The sequence below is a fragment of the Mastomys coucha genome, unplaced genomic scaffold (genome assembly GCF_008632895.1).
Source record: "Mastomys coucha isolate ucsf_1 unplaced genomic scaffold, UCSF_Mcou_1 pScaffold3, whole genome shotgun sequence".
Classification (NCBI taxonomy): domain Eukaryota; kingdom Metazoa; phylum Chordata; class Mammalia; order Rodentia; family Muridae; genus Mastomys; species Mastomys coucha.
Window position 1 is genome coordinate 26,819,406 of NW_022196909.1, and position 20,914 is coordinate 26,840,319.

Here is a 20,914-nt window from a genome sequence, read left to right on the forward strand (position 1 = left end):
TTTTTTTTTTTTTAGGATCTCTGCTTGCTCTGGTTAAGCCCGCTCTCTCAGTCCCTCCTGCTCACTCTGGCCCACAGATTTATTTATTTTTATATTTTTATATTTTTATAAATAAGTCCACTATAGCTATCTTCAGATGCACCAGAAGAGGGCGTCAGATCTCATTGTAGATGGTTGTGAGTCATCATGTAGTTGCTGGGATTTGAACTCAGGACCTTCAGAAGAACAGTCGGTGCTCTTCCCTGCTGAGCCATCTCACCAGCCCCCAAGTCCTAGCTTCTTGTATTGAAGCAGAGAAAAAAAAAAGATTTTTTTTTACATGTTGTTAGCCATTCCTAAAGGCAAAACCGTCCAGTGATTACAAACCCACTAGAAGCAAACCCTTCACAATTACCAGGCTGCAGAGGAAAAAAGACAACCTTCTAAATACACAATAATTTTATATGGAGTAGGCAGGCCCGATTGTAATGCCTCTCTACAAGTTCCACAGCCTCACTGACCTTCCATAAATCTTAAATTTAAACTTTTCTTTTGAACAACACCTGAATAAATCTGTAATGATGCTGTTTGACTTAAAAATAATTCCCTGGAGGCAAGGAGAGGTAAGGCCACAAAAACTTCTTTTTTTTTTTTTCTTTTGGTATTTTGAGATAGGGTTTCTCTGTGTAGCCCTGACTGTCCTGGAACTCACTCTGTAGACCAGGCTGGCTTCGAACTCAGAAATCTGCCTGCCTCTGCCTCCCAAGTGCTGAGATTAAAGGCGTGCGCCACCCCGACCCGGCCGCATCCTCCTTTTTTTGTTTTCTGATTCTTACTCTTTTTATTTTATTTTATTTTATGCCCTATTCCTCTCGCCTGATGCAGTTCTTGAATGTGGACAAATGCCTATTCAGAAGTTTCCGATTCCATTTTCCACTGTTAACCCCGAGCTGATATCAACGCTGACTCAGTCTAGCCTGTATCCTTTCGCACCTACAGCAACAGTTTCAAAAAGATGAAGTTTAAGGCCAGTGCTAGCATCAAGACTGTATGTTGCTTACCGTGTCTGATGCCATCTTCTTCCGTTTTCTGTGGAGCTCCACCAAGACAGTGTTCTCTTGGCCTTTCCTCTTTCAGGTCCTTCATTCGGGTGCCACCTGTAGCCGCCAGTGGCCACGGGTTCATGAGTTCCTGAAAGGAAAGATGGGACTGAATGGTTAGGACAGTGAGAGAAGAATGAGACCAAGACAAAGTTTCTGATCAAGGCCCAATGTTTACTTTGAGTCTGAGCTTAAAAAGTGTGTGTGTGGGGGGGAGGGGGGGACCCACCCTCCACTATGCCAGGATCTTGTTGCTTTGTCAGGAACTCGTCAGGAAAACTGACTCAGCTGCCCAGCAGGTGGTGGCTCCTTGTAGGAAGCTGCAGGTGTGTCAGGATAATAGACTTCACCTAGGTCAGAAGACTCCACCCTAGGTGGGCTAGCCGGCAAAGGCGAGGCGGGATTCAGCCTGCTCAAGGCTGGGAGGAAGGCCCATCTCCTTGAGCTCAAGGCCAGCCTGATTGTAACATTTTCCTTTTTCTGATCACAGCAGATAGGTATTCATGTAGAGAGGAGCTGCATGGTAGGTTCTGTTGTTAGGTATTAATACCAAGGAGCACCTGCGTTTAGGTGAGCCTTCTGTAAGTAAAAAGTGATGGGTTTTAGGTTTGTCTTTTTGCATTATTTTATGTATGTTTTTAGGTATTATTTTTCGAGTGCGTCTTCCTGCATGCATGTGTGTGTACCATGAGCGTGCCTGGTGCTCATGAAGGTCAGAAGAGTCTTTCAGATCCCTTAGAACTAGAGCTACTAGTGGTTGGGAACCGCCATGTGGGTGCTGGGAATCAAAACTGGGTCCTCGGCAAGAGTGAACGGGCGCTTTAAACCACAAGCCAACTCTCTAACCCTTAAAATGCTCTTTAAAAGAAAAAAAAGACCCATGCCAGCTTCTTGCTCAGTTTCTACTGTCGAGATCAACACCATGATCCGAAGTAACCTGGGCAGGGGAGGGTTTATTCTACTTATATCTCCACATCACAGTCCATCATCAGAGGAAGTCAGGACAAGGACTCGAGGCAGGAGCTGATGCAGCGGCCATGGAGGGGCACTGCTTACTGGCTTGCTCTCTGTAGCTTGCTCAGCCTGCTTTCTTACAGCACCCAGGACCACCAGCCCAGGGCTGACACCACCCACCCTGGGCTGGGCCCTCTCACATCACTCAAGAAAATCCACCACAGGCCAATGTGATAGGATATTTTCTCAGTTGAGGCTCGCTTTTCCAAAAATATTTGTGCCAAGGTGTGACATAAAGCTAGCCAGCAAAGTGGGCCAAAGCCGTGTGAGTCTGGCTCATTTTTTTTTTCCTGTTTGATTCATTTGGTGGTTCCACAGGCTGTGAGAACACCCTGAATCCTGCCCTTTGTGGTAAGAGAGGAAGATGATCAAGTGAGCTAGGCCATTATGTTGTGAAGGAGACAACATGGACGGACTGGGGGGAGATATGAGAAACAGAAACTGTAGCTAAAGCCCAGCACCCCACACTTGGGATTTCCAAACCCTGAGAGGGCCCCCAAGTCTCCCTCAAGGCGAAGGTCCTCCCTGCACCATGGACACCCCATCTCCTGCTTCATTTCCTCCTTGCTCTCTCCCCAACAGGCATCGTTGCCAGCAACACTCGGGACAACAACACTGGGGCCACCTACCCACACCTGAACTTCAGCATTCCCATCACGGTGCTCCAGCCAGCTCTGAAGCAGTACCGTCAGACTGGGGACCTGGGTGGCCTCCGAGCGCTGGACCACACCACTGAGCCTGTCAGGGTCGTGTGGCGGCTGCAGCGGCCCCTGTCTGAAACCCCACGGAGCAAGCTCTGAGACTGTGCCTCCCTGGGAGAAAGTGGACCACTTGATGGCCATGGGAAGTGTGTTGGCATGGTAACTTTGACATCTAAGTCATCTGCCGGGGTAGAGCCCAAGCCACCTCCTCATCTTCACCCACTAGCTATCCATGTGTAACTCTGTGGGTCCATGATCTACTTTGGGGTGCTTTCTTGAGCCTGTCTCATCTGTTTCCCAGAATTAGGCTCAGCAATGCTGTTGTTCCTTCTGGGGGTTCTAGTCCTTTGGCAGGTACCAGTTTGGCATCTCTCTGCCTGATAGCCCCTGACCACCCAAAGTGGCTACAGCCAGGGCTCTTGCCTGGTACTCTCTTCTCAGAGGACTCTGCTTGGAAGCCCAGAGTCCCAATGGTCAGTAACAGGAGTGTCTTCCCATTGCCACAATGATAACACGGGCAAATCCCTGAGAGCCACCTGGGCCTTAACTCTGACACAGTGCCTTCATTTCCTAGCCCAGAGCCTGGGACTCGGAGACTGCCACGGACCACCCCAGTCGGGTGAGGATTTGCGGTGACAAACAGAAACAAACACAGAGGCAGTTTGAATCTGAATGTATTTTGCAACTCTCAAATGGGATTTTATACATTAAAAACCAAATATTAAATCTCTTAGAAACTGTATCCAGTGAAACAATCACAAACAGAACAGGTAACATCATTATTATTGTAAGTCAAGATATAACAATTCTAAAAGGATGTATTCAGTGGGGCAGTCGTCCAAGGCTAGTGGCATATTTCCAATAGCAGGTTAATAAATCTTTATGGTCAGTGCTCTTAACTCTCCAGCCCCATATGGTCAATTATTATTTAACATCTAATGCCTGATTTTTTTTGTTACAAATCTTCAATGCATAAATTTAAACTATTTTAATTCTTTGTAATTAAGACTTTCTTTACCATATACCAAAACCCACCTCCGATGACACAGTGTAGCCATATGAAATTTTATTGTTGGGAAAGTTTTTATCTATCATAATAATTTTGTAGATGATTTAAAATGTATAGCATTGGTTTCCCCGGGGATAAGGTCATGTTAGTGACCCCATCTCAAGGGATGGTTTCTTACCCATTATTCTTGTTTAAGATCTTGGTCTAGGCTACCAGGAACATGTAAATAAGAAAAGGAATAAGAGAAAACAAAACAGATAGATTGCCACGAGAACTGCAGCTCAATAATTTTTCTCCAGCGAAGAGTTCCACAGCCAGTTTCAGGAGGCCTCCCCCTTCTGAGGTCAATCGCTTCAGTCTGTGGAACTTGTCACACAGCCTACTGGAGGTGTCGTGTGCAGTCGGGACTGGGGAATAAACAGTCTGAATGGCTTCACTTCTTTCTCTCTGTTGGCTGCTTTTCCTTAAGTGCACAGTGGGGAACAGGCCAGCACCTGGCAGGAAAACACTCTTTTGCCTGGTGTCCTGGCACGTTTCATCTCCTTGTACTTTGTCTTCCAACCTGGCCCAAAGCTGTAGTCATCCGTGCCGCCGAGGGCATGTAGGTCCTGGAAAGTGATGGCCTGGTCTGGCAGTGTGGGCAGAGGTCCAAAATGGGCCCTAGGTGTGGACAGAGGAGGACCAAAGTGAGTGAGGAGGGCTGAGGGTGTAGCCCTAGAGTGCGAGGGGCCCTTGGGTTTGCATCCCCTGTACCACAGGAAACGATAGCAACTGAAAGTAACTGGGGGCTATAAATGTGGCTCTGTTGACAGAACGCTTGCCTAAAAAGCACAAAGCCGTGAGTTTGATCCTCAGCACTGAGTGTAGAAGCCCATCCCTGCAAGCCCGACACTAGATAGATGAAGGGAGGAGGATCAGAGGCCAGCCTGGTTTACATAGCCAGTCTCAGAGGAGTTAGGACTACATGGTGAGGCCCTGTCTGTTGAAAGCAAACACGAGCACCTGTACACACAATGATATGGAATGAAATGGGGTGTGTCTGGATTCTGGTTGTCGGTCTTCCTGCTGCTTCGGGAATCCACAAGTTCAAAGACAACATCCCTTGTCTCGTGGTGAGCCCTGATTTCCAGTTTTAAAGGCGATGAGGCATGGCATGGAAGAGCCTCAGGACAGACACCGGAGGGACTTACAGAGACCCTGTTCTGGATTAAGTATTCTTTCTGGGAGTAAGGTGTTGGTAACTACCAGAAAACCTTCGAGGGGCTGACAAGACAGTAAAGAAAGGCTCTAAAGCCTGATGACCTGAGTACAGTCTCTAGAAGCAATGTGAAGGTGGAAAGAGGAAATCGGCCCCACCGAGTTGTCCTCAGACCCCTGTACATGTGCCTGTGCATCATGCACACGTGTACACAAGAATTTTTTGGTTTTTCGAGACAGGGTTTCTCTGTATAGCCCTGGCTGTCCTGGAACTCACTCTGTAGACCAGGCTGGCCTCGAACTCAGAAATCCGCCTGCCTCTGCCTCCCAAGTGCTGGGATTAAAGGTGTGCGCCACCACCGTCCGCCTACTCTTAATGAGCAGTACCATTGCAAGGTTTGAGGTACTAGACTGAATCTAAAGGATCAAGCAAGCTGAGCTGTAACATTTCTCTCCCTGCTTCCTGATTGGCTGAGATGTAAGGAGGGGCAGGCTCTCAGCACCTCACTCCTGCCACCACCTAAGGGCTGTTGCCACACTTCCCTGTACTCTCAGACTGTAAGCCAAAGTAAAATCATCCTTTTTTTTTTTTTTTTTTTTTTTTTGGAGACAGGGCTGCTCTGCACATCTCTGGCTGTCCTGGAACTCACAGAGATCTGCCTGCCTCCAGTGCCGGGTTCTTTTGTCTGGTATTTTGTCACAGCAGTGGAAAAAGTAACACACATCCCAGAGAACTGGTCCAAGGGGTCCTTACCCCCTTCATGTCAGGGGCAAACGCCTGCCTTATTCCCCCAGTTTTAGGAACGATAAAAGGAGATGAAGACTATTCAGTAGTTTGCAAAGCCCAGGATGAACACCCGACGGAGATCCTAAGGGGAGGAGGATTTACTTTGCCTCGAGGTTTCAAGAGGATTCAGTTCGTGCTTGATCTCATTGCTCAGGCCGAGCATCCTGGTCCCAGGAGCACGGATGGAGGGCAGTCCTCACGTCTCTGTGCGTTTGAGAAGAGGTTGGGGTGGGCAGGTAACAGGCATGGCCTAATACAGCCGTTCTCAACCTGTGGGTTGAGACTGACCCTTTCATAGAGGCCACACTTCCGATGTCCTGTACATCAGATATTTACATTATAATTCATAACAGTAGCAAAGTTACAGCTGTGAAGTAGCAATGAAATAATTTTATGGTTGGGGGATTACCACAACATGAGGAACTGTATTAAAAGGTCAGGTCAGCATTAGGAAGACTGAGAACAATTGCTCTGGTGCCTCCTGCAGCTAGGCCGCACATCTTGTCTTTGAATTCCCAGTAATCCCATCACCTTAAGAACCCATTGAGGGCTGGGCAGTGGTGTTGCAGGCCTTTAATCCCAACACTTGGGAGGCAGAGGCAGGTGGATTTCTGAGTTCGAGGCCAGCCTGGTCTACAGAGTGAGTTCCAGGGCAGGGACAGCCAAGGCTACACAGAGAAACCCTGTCTCCAAAAACCAAACCAACCAAACAAACAAACAAAAAAACCAAAAACCATTGAGGAATAACCAACCCATTGAAGACTGAACCCATGGATTAGACCAGAGTCCACAGGAAATGTCTCTTTGCGATTTACTTTGTGATCCCTCTTCCCTTAGGATGTCTGCTGGGTGCTTTGGTCTCAGTGATGTAGGGTGACCAATACACCCTGTATTCATCCTGGGCTTTGCAAACTGCTGAAGAGTCTTTATCAAAGACCCACCCAGAGATGTGGCACACTAATTGCCTGTCTGTCACAGCCAGCCTTTTGATAACATGACAGGATACTGTCATTTACAAAGTTCCCACTCAAGAACTAGGCTATCAAGTTGCAAAAGAAAAATCTTGTATTAGGTGGGGTTTATGGTTGACTTTGTGCTGGGCTACATTCATAGCTATCCTGGATCCTGTGTGCCTTGCACCTACTGATTCCATCTTCAGCCAATACTTTCCCCAGAATTTCCTGTGAGGCAGGATTAATGTAGGCATGACCCAAAGGCTTTCACACCCATACTTTGGCAGTGGTTTCTCTTTGGAGAGAGAGAGAGAGAGAGAGAGAGAGAGAGAGAGAGAGAGAGAGAGAGAGCGCAGAGGCAGAGACAGAGAAAAAGAGAACTCTGAGGTGAGGTTGGAGAGGATGGTAGTCTTGGACAATCTAGTATAAAATACCTAGTATAGGGGCTAGTGAGATGGCTCAGTGGGTAAGAACACCAACTGCTCTTCCAAAGATCCTGAGTTTAAATCCCAGCAACCACATGGTGGCTCACAACCACCTGTAATGAGATCTGACGCCCCCTTCTGGTGTGTCTGAAGACAGCTACAGTGTACTTATTTATAATAATAAATAAATCTTTGGGCTGGAGCAAGCAGGGTCAACCAGAGCGAGCAGGGTTGACTGGAGCAAGCAGAGGTCCTAAAAGTCAATTCCCAACAACCAGATGAAGGCTTGTAACTATCTGTACAGCTACTCATATACATAAAATAAATAACAAATCTTTAAAAAAATACCTAGTATTAAAATATGTTATCTGTTATATATATTATAAGTAGCTGGGTGCTAGACATAGTATTCAAATGTCTCATAGAAGTGTCCTGTGTGTGTGTGTGTGTGTGTGTGTGTGTGTGTTTGGTTTTTTTGTTTGTTTGTTTGTTTGATTTTTTGAGACAAGGTTTCATATGTTCTGGAACTCACTCTGTAGACCAGGCTGGTGTCAAACTCACAGCTATCCTCCTGCCTCTGCCTCCCAAGCACTGGGATGGAAGGCATGAACCAACTAAGAAATGATACCTTTTGACTCCCCAAACAATCTAGGCTATTGCTGTTGCCCTTGGCTGCCTCCCAGAACTTGAAGGTATGACTCTGTGGATGAGGACACCACACACTTTGGGCATAGGGCTTGGAGGAATCGAGCCAGAGCTGACCCGGAAGCCTCTCTGAGGATCAGCTGTCACAGTACTGGAAGGCGCTATGCAAGCTGCCAGGGAGAAACGCAATCAGTAGTGTCACCCATCTGTAAAGCCTACAGATCACAACATCCAGCACCCAAGCCATGGTATGACAGTGGGACTTCTACCATCAGCGTAGCCAACAGCGTCTGATTAAACTTGAGGTCTACACTATGATAGAGGATTCTTCCCTGGTATAGTAGAAGACTTTGTCAAATGACTATGGCATGGACCCTAGAGGAGGACACATGGTTGCTATTTTCCTAAACTGGTCTAACTTTTGTCTTACCTTACCCTTACACCCACAGACAAATGTAGCTCTCATGCCTTGTCAAAGAAACTTCCTTTTTGCAACAATCTAGAGGCTGTGACAGGGATCCACCACTGATCAAAAGGCAAAGGAAAGCTAACTACTGGGTGCCCAGCTCCAGTTGGTAACACCTACGACACCCCTACACCTAAGGCTCAGGAAGCTGGAAAAAGAGACAGGATGATTGTAAGAGCCAGAGGTCCAAGAAGCTGTGACATCGTGTCTTCTAGACATGGTCCTGCCACATTTTTTTTTTTTTTCTCGAGACAGGGTTTCTCTGTGTAGCCCTGGCTGTCCTGGAATTCACTCTGTAGACCAGGTTGGCCTCAAACTCAGAAATCCACCTGCCTCTGCCTCCCAAGTGCTGGGATTAAAGGCATGCACCACCACTGCCTGGCTTCTGCCATTCTGCCACATCTTAATAAGGTTGCTTAAATAAGGCCTGCATAATAACCACACCAGTAAACATGGCCATGCGGATAGGGGGAATTCACAAGGCCCCTTCACTACAGTTAGAGCTACAGGCAGTCAGTTGCTGCAGAGAGAGAGGGGGAGAGAGAGACAGAGAGGGAGAGAGAGATGAAGAGGGAGAGGGAGAGAGAGGGAAGGAGAGAGTGAGAGAACGAGTGAGAATGAGGTTCCTCTAGGGAAGAGCTCCTACTAACATTATCCATTCCCAGGTGGTTATGTGCTCATAAGGGAAATATGAAAAGGGGCTAGTGAAGAGAGGGGAGCTTGGAGTCAGTTCAGAACACACCCAAAGGAGACTTATTACCCTAGAAGATCAAGTTAGAGGAAGGTGGAGAGCTGCCTGTGGATGAGACAAAGGCTGGAGGAACAGTTTTTAAGGAGAAAAAGAGGAAGCCTGTTCTTGGATGAATTGGTAAGTCCCGATTGGACAGGTTAGCTGGTGTAGCCACATCCTGAATTTTGATGGCTAGACCTTGGTGTTCAGTCTCAGAAATGAGTCAGAAGCCAGTTAGGGGAACCGACTTGGCGGGGTGGCTAGCCTTAGGAATGTGATCTAAGGGTTTAGCCAGGGAGAGCAGAGGGGCAGAGGCTGCTATTACCATGCATGTCCTGCCCAGGTCTGTTAGAGCTCTTCAAGTAGGTTCTGTCTCTGTCTCTTTCTGTGTATGCAACAGCAGCAATTATAGAAGACAGGAAGTGGGCGTGGGTGGGCATTGGAGGAGCTGGAGGGATGGAAGTGATGTAAATATTCACATGTGAAATTCTCATAAAAACAACCACGCAAAGCAAAGCAAAATAACCAACCAAATAAAGAAATGATGCTGGGCGGTGGTGGCGCATGCCTTTAATCCCAGCACTTGGGAGGCAGAGGCAGGCGGATTTCTGAGTTCGAGGCCAGCCTGGTCTACAGAGTGAGTTCCAGGACAGTCAGGGCTACACAGAGAAACCCTGTCTTAAAAAACCAAAAAAAAAAAAAAGAAATGCTATCTACTGTCTATGCATGTTTGAGACAGGGTCTCACTCTGTAGCCCAGGGTATCCTTGAACTTGTGAACCTCCTGTCTCAGTCTCCCTGGTGGCTATGGGTCCAAGCATGAGCTCGTACACCCAGTTCGGGCTTGTAAGTGATCTCACGGACACTTGCCTACTGCTCTTGGGCTAGAGGATGATATCTGCCTTGAGACAGATGGCCTGTCTTTCCCCTATGTAGCCTAGAACACTGGCTTTCATATCTCTGGCATCCTTCTGTGACTCTGTACGCATGCTCTCTTCCTTCCTCCGCTCGAGGCTGACTTCAGTATGGGAGAGAGGCCTGAACACTTTTTGGTTCCTTTTGTTTGTTTTTTTGTTGATGTGGCTGTTGGTTTGTTTTGTAGGCTTTTTGAGACAGGGTTTCTCTGTGTAGCCCTGGATGTCCTGAAACTCACTCTGTAGGGTGGGCTGGCTTTGAACTCAACAGAGATCCTCCCTCTGCCTCCCTAGTGCCAGGATTAAAGGCGTGCGCCACTACAGTCTGTCTGGGGGTTTGATGGCTTCATTTTTAGACGGGATCTCAGGAAGCCCAAAGTAGCCTCACTAGCCAAGGATGACCTGGAATTTCTACCCCCCCACCCCCCCCACCCCGCCTCCACTTCCTAAATGCTAGGATTACAGGCATGTGCCACCAAGCCCTGCTTCCCTGGATAACAAATCCAGGCAACACAGCTCCTGAGTTTTGTGTTTAACCCCTTCTTTCTCTAGGCTGTCATATAACCAAACGGTAAACCTGTTCTGCTCTCCATTTTTAAAGCCCCAGTGCAGGACCCAGGACTGGGCATAAAGCAGGCGCTCAGCCCATATGCACATGTGTGCAGATGGCACAGCTAGTTTGTGTGTGTGTGTGTGTGTGTGTGTGTGTGTGGTCTTGGGGGAGCTGGATGGGAGGACCTACGGTATCTCCCAGAAACCCAGGCATAACTAGGGCGCAGGATCTTGGCAGGCTGAGAGGCTAGCTAAGCTGTGGCACTGACATAGTGTCCAAGTAGGGAGAGGCTGGTAGGCGGTCAAGGTCAGTTCCAGGGCAGCGGGAGGGGCGGGGCTCGGGGCGGGGCTTCGAGCGGGGGACAGTGATGGGCACGCCCCGCCTCTGGGCCTCGGCGCCGGAAGACGCTGGGACCGCTACAGGTGAGGTCGCCGGAGGTCCCGGTTCCCTTGCGCGGTGTAGGGGACAGTAGGGGCGTGACAGAGTCCGTGGAATTAGGAGGGGGCCGTTGCCTAGGATACCTAACGCCGGCCAGGAGGACCGGGTTCCTCGGGATTCGTTGCCCCTAAATTCCCGCTAAGTCTATCCGGGAAGAACTTGGGGTCCTGTGGGGAGCAGGACGCGTAGGGGCAGCGGGGCAGGTGTGGCTTTGATCTTGGGAGGGTCAGGAGCAGAGGGACTGAGGTGTCTGAGCGCGGCGGGAGACCCTTAGGAATCTCAGGGAAAGTGAATAGGGTTGCCCCGGGGCTCATCGATTCGGGTGCATTGGAGGCCCACTTCACCCCGCCCCCCTGCGAAGTAGGGGCTCTCTGCAAAACAAAAACAAAAAAAAAACGAGACCAGCGTGACCCAATCCCCCCTCCTCTCTCCCTCTCCCTTTTTCTCTCCTCCCCTTCCCCTCTCTCCCTCTCTCTTCCTCTCTCTTCTTCCCTCCTATCCCCCCTCCCCGCACCCTGTTCTTTCCAAGACCACACACTCAACACATCCCCATAGCCCACTAAGATCACTTTTGACCCTGGGATTTAAGGGAGGGTGTGAGAGAGTGCTCAGCTGTCTTAAGAGCTGAGGCACCCAGGGTAGTTTGGGAGCTACAGGTGTAGTTTGGGAAGAAGCTTCTAGATCTACCCCCACTCAGGACCTATGCTCCAGGTCTAGCATCAGCTCCTAACATGAGCCCATGTCTGCTGCCAACACACCCCAAGTGCTCAGCCAATCCTCCGAAGGGACTGCAGGACAGCACTGACCCAAGTTGCCTCCTGTTCACTAGGAGGACAGGAAACCCTAGCCATTGTCAGGCTCTTCCCAGGACTATCTGCCCATGAGTGACAGAGATGGGCCTATTGAGTACTTTACAGCCAGTGGGGCCTTGTCTGAAGGGAAAATGTAGGTCTGCAGCGGCCAGGGATGGGCAGGTCACTGGGGAGGGTCTGAGTGCAGGAGTGTCTATGGCCCAAGTGAGCGCTTCTTCTCCTCTTCTCTTCATTCTATCAGCCAGTCCCTTGTAGCATGGGGCGTTTTTTTTTTTCCAAGGGTACATTTAGGAGTGCACACCTCAGCAGCTGGCAGCTGACTCTAGAGTGCTCACTCTCAAGCCTGCTCCTTGGTGTCCAAAGAGGGGAGCCACCGCCTCCCTTCCCTAGTGGGAGAGGAGGCAGATATCATAGTCTATTGAGTCACACTTCAGGAGCCCCTTCTGCCTCAAGGCCACTGTGGAAACATACCTACCCTGTGTGTCAATGTTGAAATCTTCCTTCTGAAGAAGCCAGGATGACTCAAAAGGCTTTGTGGTGGTTTTGTGATTTTTGTGGCCTAAGACAGCACTTGGGCCTGGTGCACAGGGTTCCTGTTGTGTGTTGTCTGAAGCCTGACCTCTGAAGAGCTACGGCAGACAGGAGTTCCAGTAGATTCCTGAAGGTCTCTTTACCCCCGGATCAGGCTGCGTGTCTGGCAGAAAGAACGGTTGATAGGCAAGTTCAAATGTGAACCACATTGTGTATGTGGGTGTACGTTTTGGGAGACGGGGCAGTGGTAAATTAATTACTTGAGGAATTAATTTTTCGCCTGGGATGGGCAAGGGGACGGGGTGGGGCCATATGTAGACCTTAGCAGCCTCAGACTTACTATGGCTCCAAGGCTGGCCTTGAACTTCTGATTTTCCTGCCTCTATCTCTTTAGGGTTGGGATTACAAACATGCCTCACTATGCCTGTTTTACTCACTACTAGGAATTGAACCCAGGACTTTGTACGTTCTAGGTAAACACTCCACCTAGCACTCAAAAGTTCTTTTTTTTTTTTTTTTTTAAGATTTATTTATGGCTGGACGGTGGTGGCTCACACCTTTAATCCCAGCACTTGGGAAGCAGAGGCAGGCAGATTTATGAGTTCAAGGCCAGCCTGGTCTACAGAGTGAGTTCCAGGACAGCCAGGGCTATACAGAGAAACCCTGTCTTGAAAAAAACAACAACAACAACAAAAAGATTTATTTATTATTATATGTAAGTACACTGTAGCTGTCTTCAGACACTCCAGAAGAGGGTGACAGATCTCATTACGGATGATTGTGAGCCACCATGTGGTTGCTGGGATTTGCTGGAAGAGCAGTCTGTGATCCTAACTGCTGAGCCATCTCGCCAGCCCCCTCAAACAAAACAAACAAAAACAAACAAAAACAAACAAAACAAAACAAAACAAAAAACAAAACAAAAGAGTAGCAAAAGGGTGGCAGTGTTAGGAAGGTTGAGGACCACTGTTTCACTGTTTTAAGCTAATATTTCTGAACCCAGTAGTTATAATTGAGTTTCTCTGTACTTCCTTGCTGGGAGTTAAAGCCAGGGTCACCCATGACTCAATAGCTCTGCCCATAGCCTTAGACTAAACTTGGAAGCCAATCCACATAAAACCTTGCGTACGGATGTCCATCCCCAGAGGCTCTGCTCACAACTACCGTTAAGCGTAAATCGTGAAGCGAAAGCTAAAGTGTTGGGCAACTGGCAAGAATTTGGTTTGATCATATGATGGTGTTGTTTAGCCATGTGAAGAGGGAACTGTGAGACCATACAAGTCAGGGAAAGGAACCATGTGAGAGGTTGTGGCGCTGTGTCATTCCTCTTGCTTAAAACATGTAGGATAGGCAAATCTGTAGGACAAGGGGCATGAGTAGTTACCAAAGGATTTCTCCAAGACAGGGTCTCCACATATTCCAGGCTGGCCTTGAACTCTCTACCCTTCAACCTCGGTGTCTCCTGCCTGAGTGCTGGGTTTATGGGCATGTCCCATCACACCCTGATGAAAGTTTTCTGGATGGATAGCTGTGATGGTTGTGCAATCTGAAAAGTATAGTAAAACCTGCCAAATTACACATTAAATGATAACTTGTGTTACGTGAGTTATATTTGATTAAAGAAATCATGGGGCTGGAAAGATGGCCAAGTGGCTAAGAGTACTGGTTGTCCTTCCAGAGGACCCTGGTTTGATTCCCAGCGCCCACATGATAACGAACAACTGCCTTTAACTCCAGTTCCAGGGGATCTGGACTGCAGGCACTGCATGTGTATGCTGGACAGACATACATGCAGACAAAAGCACCCCTACACATAAGAAATAAAAGATTAAAAAAGAAATCATATAGCAATAGATTTTTCTTTTTGAGATAGTTTTACTCTGTAGTCCTGAAATTCATAGTTAAGGCTAGCCCTGAACTTATGTTGATCCTTCTGTCTCTGCCTCCTAAATTCTGCGATCACAGGTATGCTTTACCATCACTGGTAGCTTCCCTGTTCAACTCATGCATGTGTGTGTGTGTGTGTGTGTGTGTGTGTGTGTGTGTGTGTGAGCATGCGTGTGTGTACACATAGGCCTGAAGTTAACATTGGGTACTCTTTGATAAATTCTTATTTATTTATTTTTTTTCAGACTAGGTCTCACTTTGTGGCCCTAGCTAGTCTAGAACTCTCTATTTAGACCAGGCTGGCCTTGAACTCCTAGAGATCTGCCTACTTCTGCCTCCAGAGTGCTAGGATTAAAGACCTGCTCCTCCATGTCCCACCCCCCAACACCTTTTTTTTTTTTTTCCTGGTTTTTGGTTTTCCGAGACAGGGTTTCTCTGTGTAGCCCTGGCTGTCCTGGAACTCACTCTGTAGACCAGGCCGGCCTCGAACTCAGAAATCCGCCTGCCTCTGCCTCCCAAGTGCTGGGATCAAAGGCGTGTGCCACCACCACCCACCCCCTCGGCTAGAAACTCTTCTTAGCCCACTCTTCGTGTCAATGCACCAGGTCTGAAAAAGGCTGATCTTTCTTCAGGGGCTCACATCTATGAATTGCAAAGCCTCAGGACAAAGACAGGGAACGCCAAGCATTGGAGCAATCGTGTGTGTGTGTGTGTGTGTGTGTGTGTGTGTGTGTGTGTGTGTGTGTGTGTGTACGTGTGTGTACGTGTAGGTGCTTTGTGTTTCAGCTTACTGCTTAGACAGGGTGTAGGGCTCTACAACAATGATTCTATTGCCTGATTTTCCCATGGACAAACCTTTCATGGAAAAACGTTATTCACCCTTTCAAAGCCAAGCTCGGGGGCACAGACAGACCTTTCGTTCCAGGGCTCTAGAGACAGAGACAGGCAGATCTCTGAAGTTCCAAGGCCAGCCTTGTCTACAGAGCAAGTTCTAGGGCAGCCAGGCCGCAGAGAATAGGTTATATGAGTATGTGGGAGTTTCTTTTGGAGTCTCCCACCGATGGAGGTTTCTGTGGGTTAATGGAGTCTTCCAGTGATTGTAGCTGGCCCAGCCTGGCTGCCATGTGAGAACACGCACATATACAGTCGTTCATTCCAGGCGTGTATTTGGGGTCTGCAGCAGGAGGTGGCGGTTCTGCAGCCCAAGACTGTCTTTAGGTGGTAGCCAAGTAGGTCATGGCCCAGCAAAGAGAAGCCTGCCCAGCCCTCCCCAACCCCTGTTCCAGAGAGGGGCCGCCAAGAATGTACAGAGAAAAGCCAAGGACAATTAGTGTGCCCAAGTGTTGGGCAAGGAGTTGAAATGTTCTGGACTTTTCTCCCGGAAGTGAGGGTGGCAGAGGTCAGTGGAGGAGAGAGGACAGCAGGGAGTAACATCTCCTCCCTTTTCTTGGCATTTTGCTCTGAGGCCCTCAAGGCTGAGAGACCCAAACTAGCAGTTTGGCTTTAGTGGGGGCTGGCTCAGGTGAGCATAGCAAAGGGTTGCATTTCTTGGGGGGGGGGGAGTAGCTACGTGGGGAGGAAGGGACGGAGGCATCTGGCGCTTGCTTAACTAACTTCCTTTGGCCAGCTCACAGCTCAGTAGATGCTGGCACACGCCCCTCCCAGGGAAGAAGTTCTCAGGAGACACAAGGGCAGGTTTGTTGGCCCATCTGGCATGATGGACTCTTAGTAATGATGTCTGTTCTGTACTGGCCTGTCACCTGCTCTACCCACGTTTTTGCCACATGTGTCTTTTTTTTTTTTTTTTTTTTTTTTTTTTACCTAAAGATTTATTTATTTATTTTATGTGTATGGGTACACTGTAGCTGTACAGATGGCCCTGAGCCATCATGTGTGTGGCTGCTGGGAACTGATCTCAGGACCTCTGCCGGCCCCCCCGCCCCCCCACCCCCCCACTGAGTAGCCTCCCAAGACTTCTGGTTTGCTTTGTTTTGTTTTGTTTTGTTTTGTTTTGTGTTGAGACGGGGTTTCTCTGAGTAGCCCCTGGCTGAATCTGTAAACCAGGTGGTCTCGAACTTGGAAGTCTGCCTGCCTCAGCATTCCAAGTACTGGGATTTTTTTTTTTTTTAGAATACCCTTTATGTAGCCCAGACTGATTCTGAACTTGATATATATATCAAGTGTATATACATGTGCACACATGTGTGAAGGGGTATGTGTGTGTGTGTGTGGTGTGTGTGTGTATGCCTGTATGCCTATGTGCACTTGTTAGGGTGCATGTGTGGAGGACAACTTTCACAAGACTGATTCTGAACTTGATAGATATATATCAAGTTGATATATATATATATCATGTGTGTGTGTGTATGTATGTATGTATATATACATACACACATATATGTATATATATGAGAATGATCTTGAACATCTGATCTCCCTGCTTCTACCTCCCTGGTGTGGAGATTATAGGCATGGACCACTGTGCCTAAGTTAACTCCTTTCTTATGTCTCCCAACTGACATTATTGGTATCCTGCCCTGAAGTCCACAGAGAAGCTGGGCCTCTCTTTAGCCTTTCTTAGTATCTCCCTAAAGCCCCTTCTTGGGACTTGGCCTAGGTTGGAAGAAGTCTGATGTCCTCTAGTCTGAGACAGTACCACGCGGCAACCCTTTTTCCTGCTGTCTGCAGCCATCGGCTGCAGAGACGTGGCCCTCACATCTCTGAGAAAGATGTGGCTCTTTGTACACGGGCAAGCCCTTCAGGCTGTCCCAAGGCCACTTGGTATGTTCATCTCTGGGGTTTATTTGTGCTGGAGACATTTTCCAGTCTCTCAGAAGGTCAGATTCCAGAATACTGATGTGGTGGCCCTGACAACATCATGGAGGTACTGGGTGGGAGCCCGGGCAACTTGAGCCTGCGTTTCCCTCTGGGCTCAGCAGTTCTGTGCCTAGTGCCCTAGACTGCCACGCTCCTCTGCCTGAGATGCCTCCACATCTGGCTCTGGGCCTAAGGCTTTGGAATTTTAGCCCCCGAGGGTTCAACTAAGGTCTGTTCTCAGTTGGCTGGAACTGGGTAGCCCACCTCAGTCCAGGGGTGAGCCTCAAGCTTGGGACCCACCCACCGCAGGCACACGCCTCGGATGCTTGCTCAAGCTCGTCTCTCCTCAAAAAAAACCTTGCTCTCCTCTCTGGGCACCGCCTACCTGATAGCTCCTGTTTTTCTAACCCCTCTTCCTCACCGTGGATAGTCACTGAGCTTTTTCCCAGCAGGCCTTCCTCACCTACATCCATATCTGGGATTGTATCTCCTAGATGTCCCTGAGTGAGTGTGTGTGTGTGTGTGGGGGGTGCTGCTTTGGAGTGCTCTACCCCACTGCAGGCTCCTCCCCTACACCTTACTGTCCTCTGCTCAAGCCACACTGTCTTAGTGTTTTTGAGGCGTTGTTACAAAATGTCGCTCATTTACAACAAGCAGAACACTTAGGGGCTCATGGTTCCGTTTTCCTTTCTTTCTTTTTCTTTCTTTCTTTCTTTTTTCATTTCATTTTATTTATTTATTTATTTTGTTTTTTCGAGACAGGGTTTCTCTGTATAGCCCTGGCTGTCCTGGAACTCGCTCGGTAGACCAGGCTGGCCTCGAACTCAGAAATCCACCTGCCTCTGCCTCCCAAGCGCTGGGATTAAAGGCGTGCGCCACCACCGCCCTGCCTTTTTTTTTTTTTCAAGACAGAGTTTCTCTGTTTGAACTCACAGAGCTACGCTTACCTCTGCTGCTTGAGTGCTGAGATCAAAGGTGTGTGTCACCACACCCAGCTGGCTTGTGGTCCTAAAGGCTGGGAAGTCCAAAGTTAAGGTGGCAGCCTCTGCCAAGAGCCTTCCTGCTGCATCCTCTCGTGGGGAAGGCGAAAAAGAACAAGTTCCCAAACTTGAAGCCTCGGGGACCCCTATCTATAAAATTACATTTTTGTGTTATTTACTTTGCATGTGCACACATGTGTGAAGGTGTGTGCGTGTGTGTGTGTGTGTGTGTGTGTGGTATGTGTATGCCTGTATGCCTGTGTGCATTTGTCAGGGTGCATGTGTGGAGGACAACTTTCACAAGATGAGATGTAGTTCCTTTGGTCCCCAGTGGGCAAGGCTACTCTTTCTTGTTCACTCAACCTGCCCAGTTTCCTGCATGGTTTTTTGGTATGTGGTCTTTTAATGTTCTAAACTCTGCTTTTTAAGAAAATGTTTATTTGATAATTACTGTTGTGTGCGTATGATGTTGGTTGGGGAGGGGCACACATTGCCAGAGGACAACTTTCGGGAGCCAGTGTTCTCCTTCTCCTGCATTCTGGGGATCGAACACTCAGGTCTCTTGCCGTGAACACCTCTTCCCTCCTGTTCCCCTGAATCTGACATAGTATATTCCCCTAGCCCCGGAGTGCCAAGTTCAAGATGGGGTCCCAGGTCTCGGTGAACACAGGAGCTGTGCACGTGGTGATCGTAGGCGGGGGCTTCGGAGGGATAGCGGCTGCCAGCCAGCTGCAGGCGCTGAATGTCCCCTTCATGCTGGTGGACATGAAGGACTCCTTCCACCACAACGTGGCAGCCCTCCGGGCCTCTGTAGAGAGTGGTGAGTTTCTCCTTTGCCAGCATGGCCTCGTCTGTTATGGGCTATGATGTCAGGCCTGGGGCCATTTCCTCTATATTAGGGCAAGTTGCTCCAGGCATTGGATTCATTCTGGAGCAAGCAGCTCATCCTTTTGTTTTTTTTTTCCAAATATTTGTTTATTTATTCATTTATTTATTTAATGTATGTAAGTTCACTGTAGCTGTACTGATAGTTGTGAGCCATCATGTGTTTGCTGGGAATGAAGGTTGCTTGCTCAGCCCTGCTCGCTCCAGCCTAAAGATTTACTTATTATTATATGTAAGTGCGCTGTAGCTATCTTGAAACACTCCAGAAGAGGCCATCAGATCTCATTACAGATGGTTGTGAGCCACCATGTGGTTGCTGGGACTTGAACTCAGGACCTTCAGAAGAGCAGCAAGTGCTTTCAACCACTGAGCCATCTCGCCAGCATCTCCCATAACGAGGCCTTAGAGTGAGAGTTTAGGTTCCTCTGAGGACCAGACAGGCACTTCGGGACACAGCAGACACCTGGGTATACCCATGGCCTGGCTGTGGCCAAGAGCACCCTTGTGGGTTTATGGCTGGGTCTTTGTGACCTCATCTGTGCCTGTTCCCAGGGTTCGCCAAAAAGACATTCATTTCTTACTCGGTGACCTTCAAGGACAACTTCCGCCAGGGCAAAGTGATTGACATAGACTTGAAGAATCGGATGGTGCTGCTACAGGGTGGCGAGGTGAGTGTTGTGGGGTCGCTCTGGTGGGAGGGATCCACTCAGACTCCAGGACGAACCGTCTGTGGGCTCCAAGCCTGGATCGCTACTTGACAGCACATCCTTCCTCATGTTGGTCTCGGCAGACATGAGATGGTAGCCGGGGTTGCCCTGTCCCCCCAGGGACAGGGCTAAGCACTATCCGGAGCCTTTACATAAGTGCCTTGTCTCCCCCTTTGGCTTCATAGAGGGAAGGTTCTAAACTATCAGAGAGAGAGAGACAGAGACAGAGAGACAGAGAGACACAAGACACACAGAGACAGAGAGACAGAGACAGACAGAGAGATGGAGAGAGAGACTGAGGGAGGGAGGGAAGGAAGAAGGGAGGGAGGGAGAGAGGAATCGGGGATGTGGCTCCATTAGTAGAGTTCTTGTCTAGCATGCATGAAGCCCCAGGTTTGGTCCTCAGCTTGGAGCAAGTTGCATGCCATGTAATTCCATGTTACACAGGAGTGGGAGGCCGGAGGTTAGACAATAAAAGTCACATTCTTAGCTACATAGCCTGGGTTACACAAGACCCTGTTTCAAAAATAAAAGTCCAGGGCTGGAGAGATGGCTCAGCAGTTAAGAGCACTGACTGTTCTTCCAGAGGTCCGGAGTTTGATCCCCAGCAACCACAAGGTAGCTCACAGCCATCTATAATGGGATCCCATGCCCTTTTCTTGTGTGCCTGAAGACAGCGGCAGTGTACTCACATACATGAAATAAATGAATAAATCTTTCTTTTTTTTTTTAAAGATTTATTTATTATATGTAAGTACATTGTGGCTGACTTCAGACACATCAGAAGAGGACATCAGATCTCATTATAGATGGTTGTGTGCCACCATGTGGTTGCAGGGATTTGAACTCAGGATCTTTGGAAGAACAGTCAGTGCTCTTAACCGCTGAGCCATCTCTCCAGCCTGAAAAAATCTTTCTTTCTTTATATTATGTATATAAGTACACACTGTAGCTGTACAGATAGTTGTGAGCCTTCATCTGGTTGTTGGGAATTGACTTTTAGGACCTCTGCTCACTCTGGTCAGCCTGCTTCCTCTGGTAGACCCTGCTCGTTCCAGTAGGCCCCGCTTGCTCCCTCCGGCCCAAAGATTTATTCATTATTATAAATAAGTACACTGTAGCTGTCTTCAGATGCACCAGAAGAGGGCGTCAGATCTCATTATGGATGGTTGGGAGCCACCATGTAGTTGCTGGGAATTGAACTCAGGACCTTCAGAAGAGCAGTCAGAGCTCTTACCCCTAAGCCATCACACCAGCCCAATAAATAAATCTTAAAAAGAAAAAGAAAAGAGAAGAAAAAGAAAAAAGAGGGGCCAAGCAGTGGTGGCATACGCCTTTAATCCCAGCACTTGGGAGGCAGAGGCAGGCAGATTTCTGAGTTTGAG

At 48.5% G+C, this 20,914-nt stretch overlaps 2 protein-coding genes across 9 annotated transcripts in view; both read left to right on the forward strand.

Moving 5' to 3' along the window:
• Positions 1 to 3,421, forward strand: part of Tysnd1 (trypsin domain containing 1) — a 15,458-nt gene extending 12,037 nt beyond the window's left edge. Inside the window, exon 4 of the mRNA XM_031347888.1 lies at positions 2,676 to 3,421. Within this exon, the coding sequence (XP_031203748.1) occupies positions 2,676 to 2,893 (218 nt within the window). The 3' untranslated portion in view covers positions 2,894 to 3,421. The remainder of the gene's footprint in view (positions 1 to 2,675) is intronic.
• Positions 3,422 to 10,811: 7,390 nt separating this feature from the next.
• The window catches only part of Aifm2 (apoptosis inducing factor mitochondria associated 2), a 21,883-nt gene continuing 11,780 nt past the window's right edge, over positions 10,812 to 20,914 (forward strand). The window contains exons 1-4 of one of the 8 annotated variants that reach the window (XM_031346716.1): positions 10,866 to 10,894; positions 12,287 to 12,439; positions 18,559 to 18,757; positions 19,375 to 19,490. In XM_031346716.1, coding sequence (XP_031202576.1) covers positions 18,580 to 18,757; positions 19,375 to 19,490 — 294 coding nt within the window. In that variant the 5' untranslated portion in view covers positions 10,866 to 10,894; positions 12,287 to 12,439; positions 18,559 to 18,579. Of the gene's footprint in view, positions 10,895 to 10,973; positions 11,114 to 11,835; positions 11,856 to 12,286; positions 12,440 to 18,558; positions 18,758 to 19,374; positions 19,491 to 20,914 lie in introns of those variants that run through there. The other 7 variants (XM_031346717.1, XM_031346715.1, XM_031346714.1 and 4 more) reach the window with 7 other exon arrangements.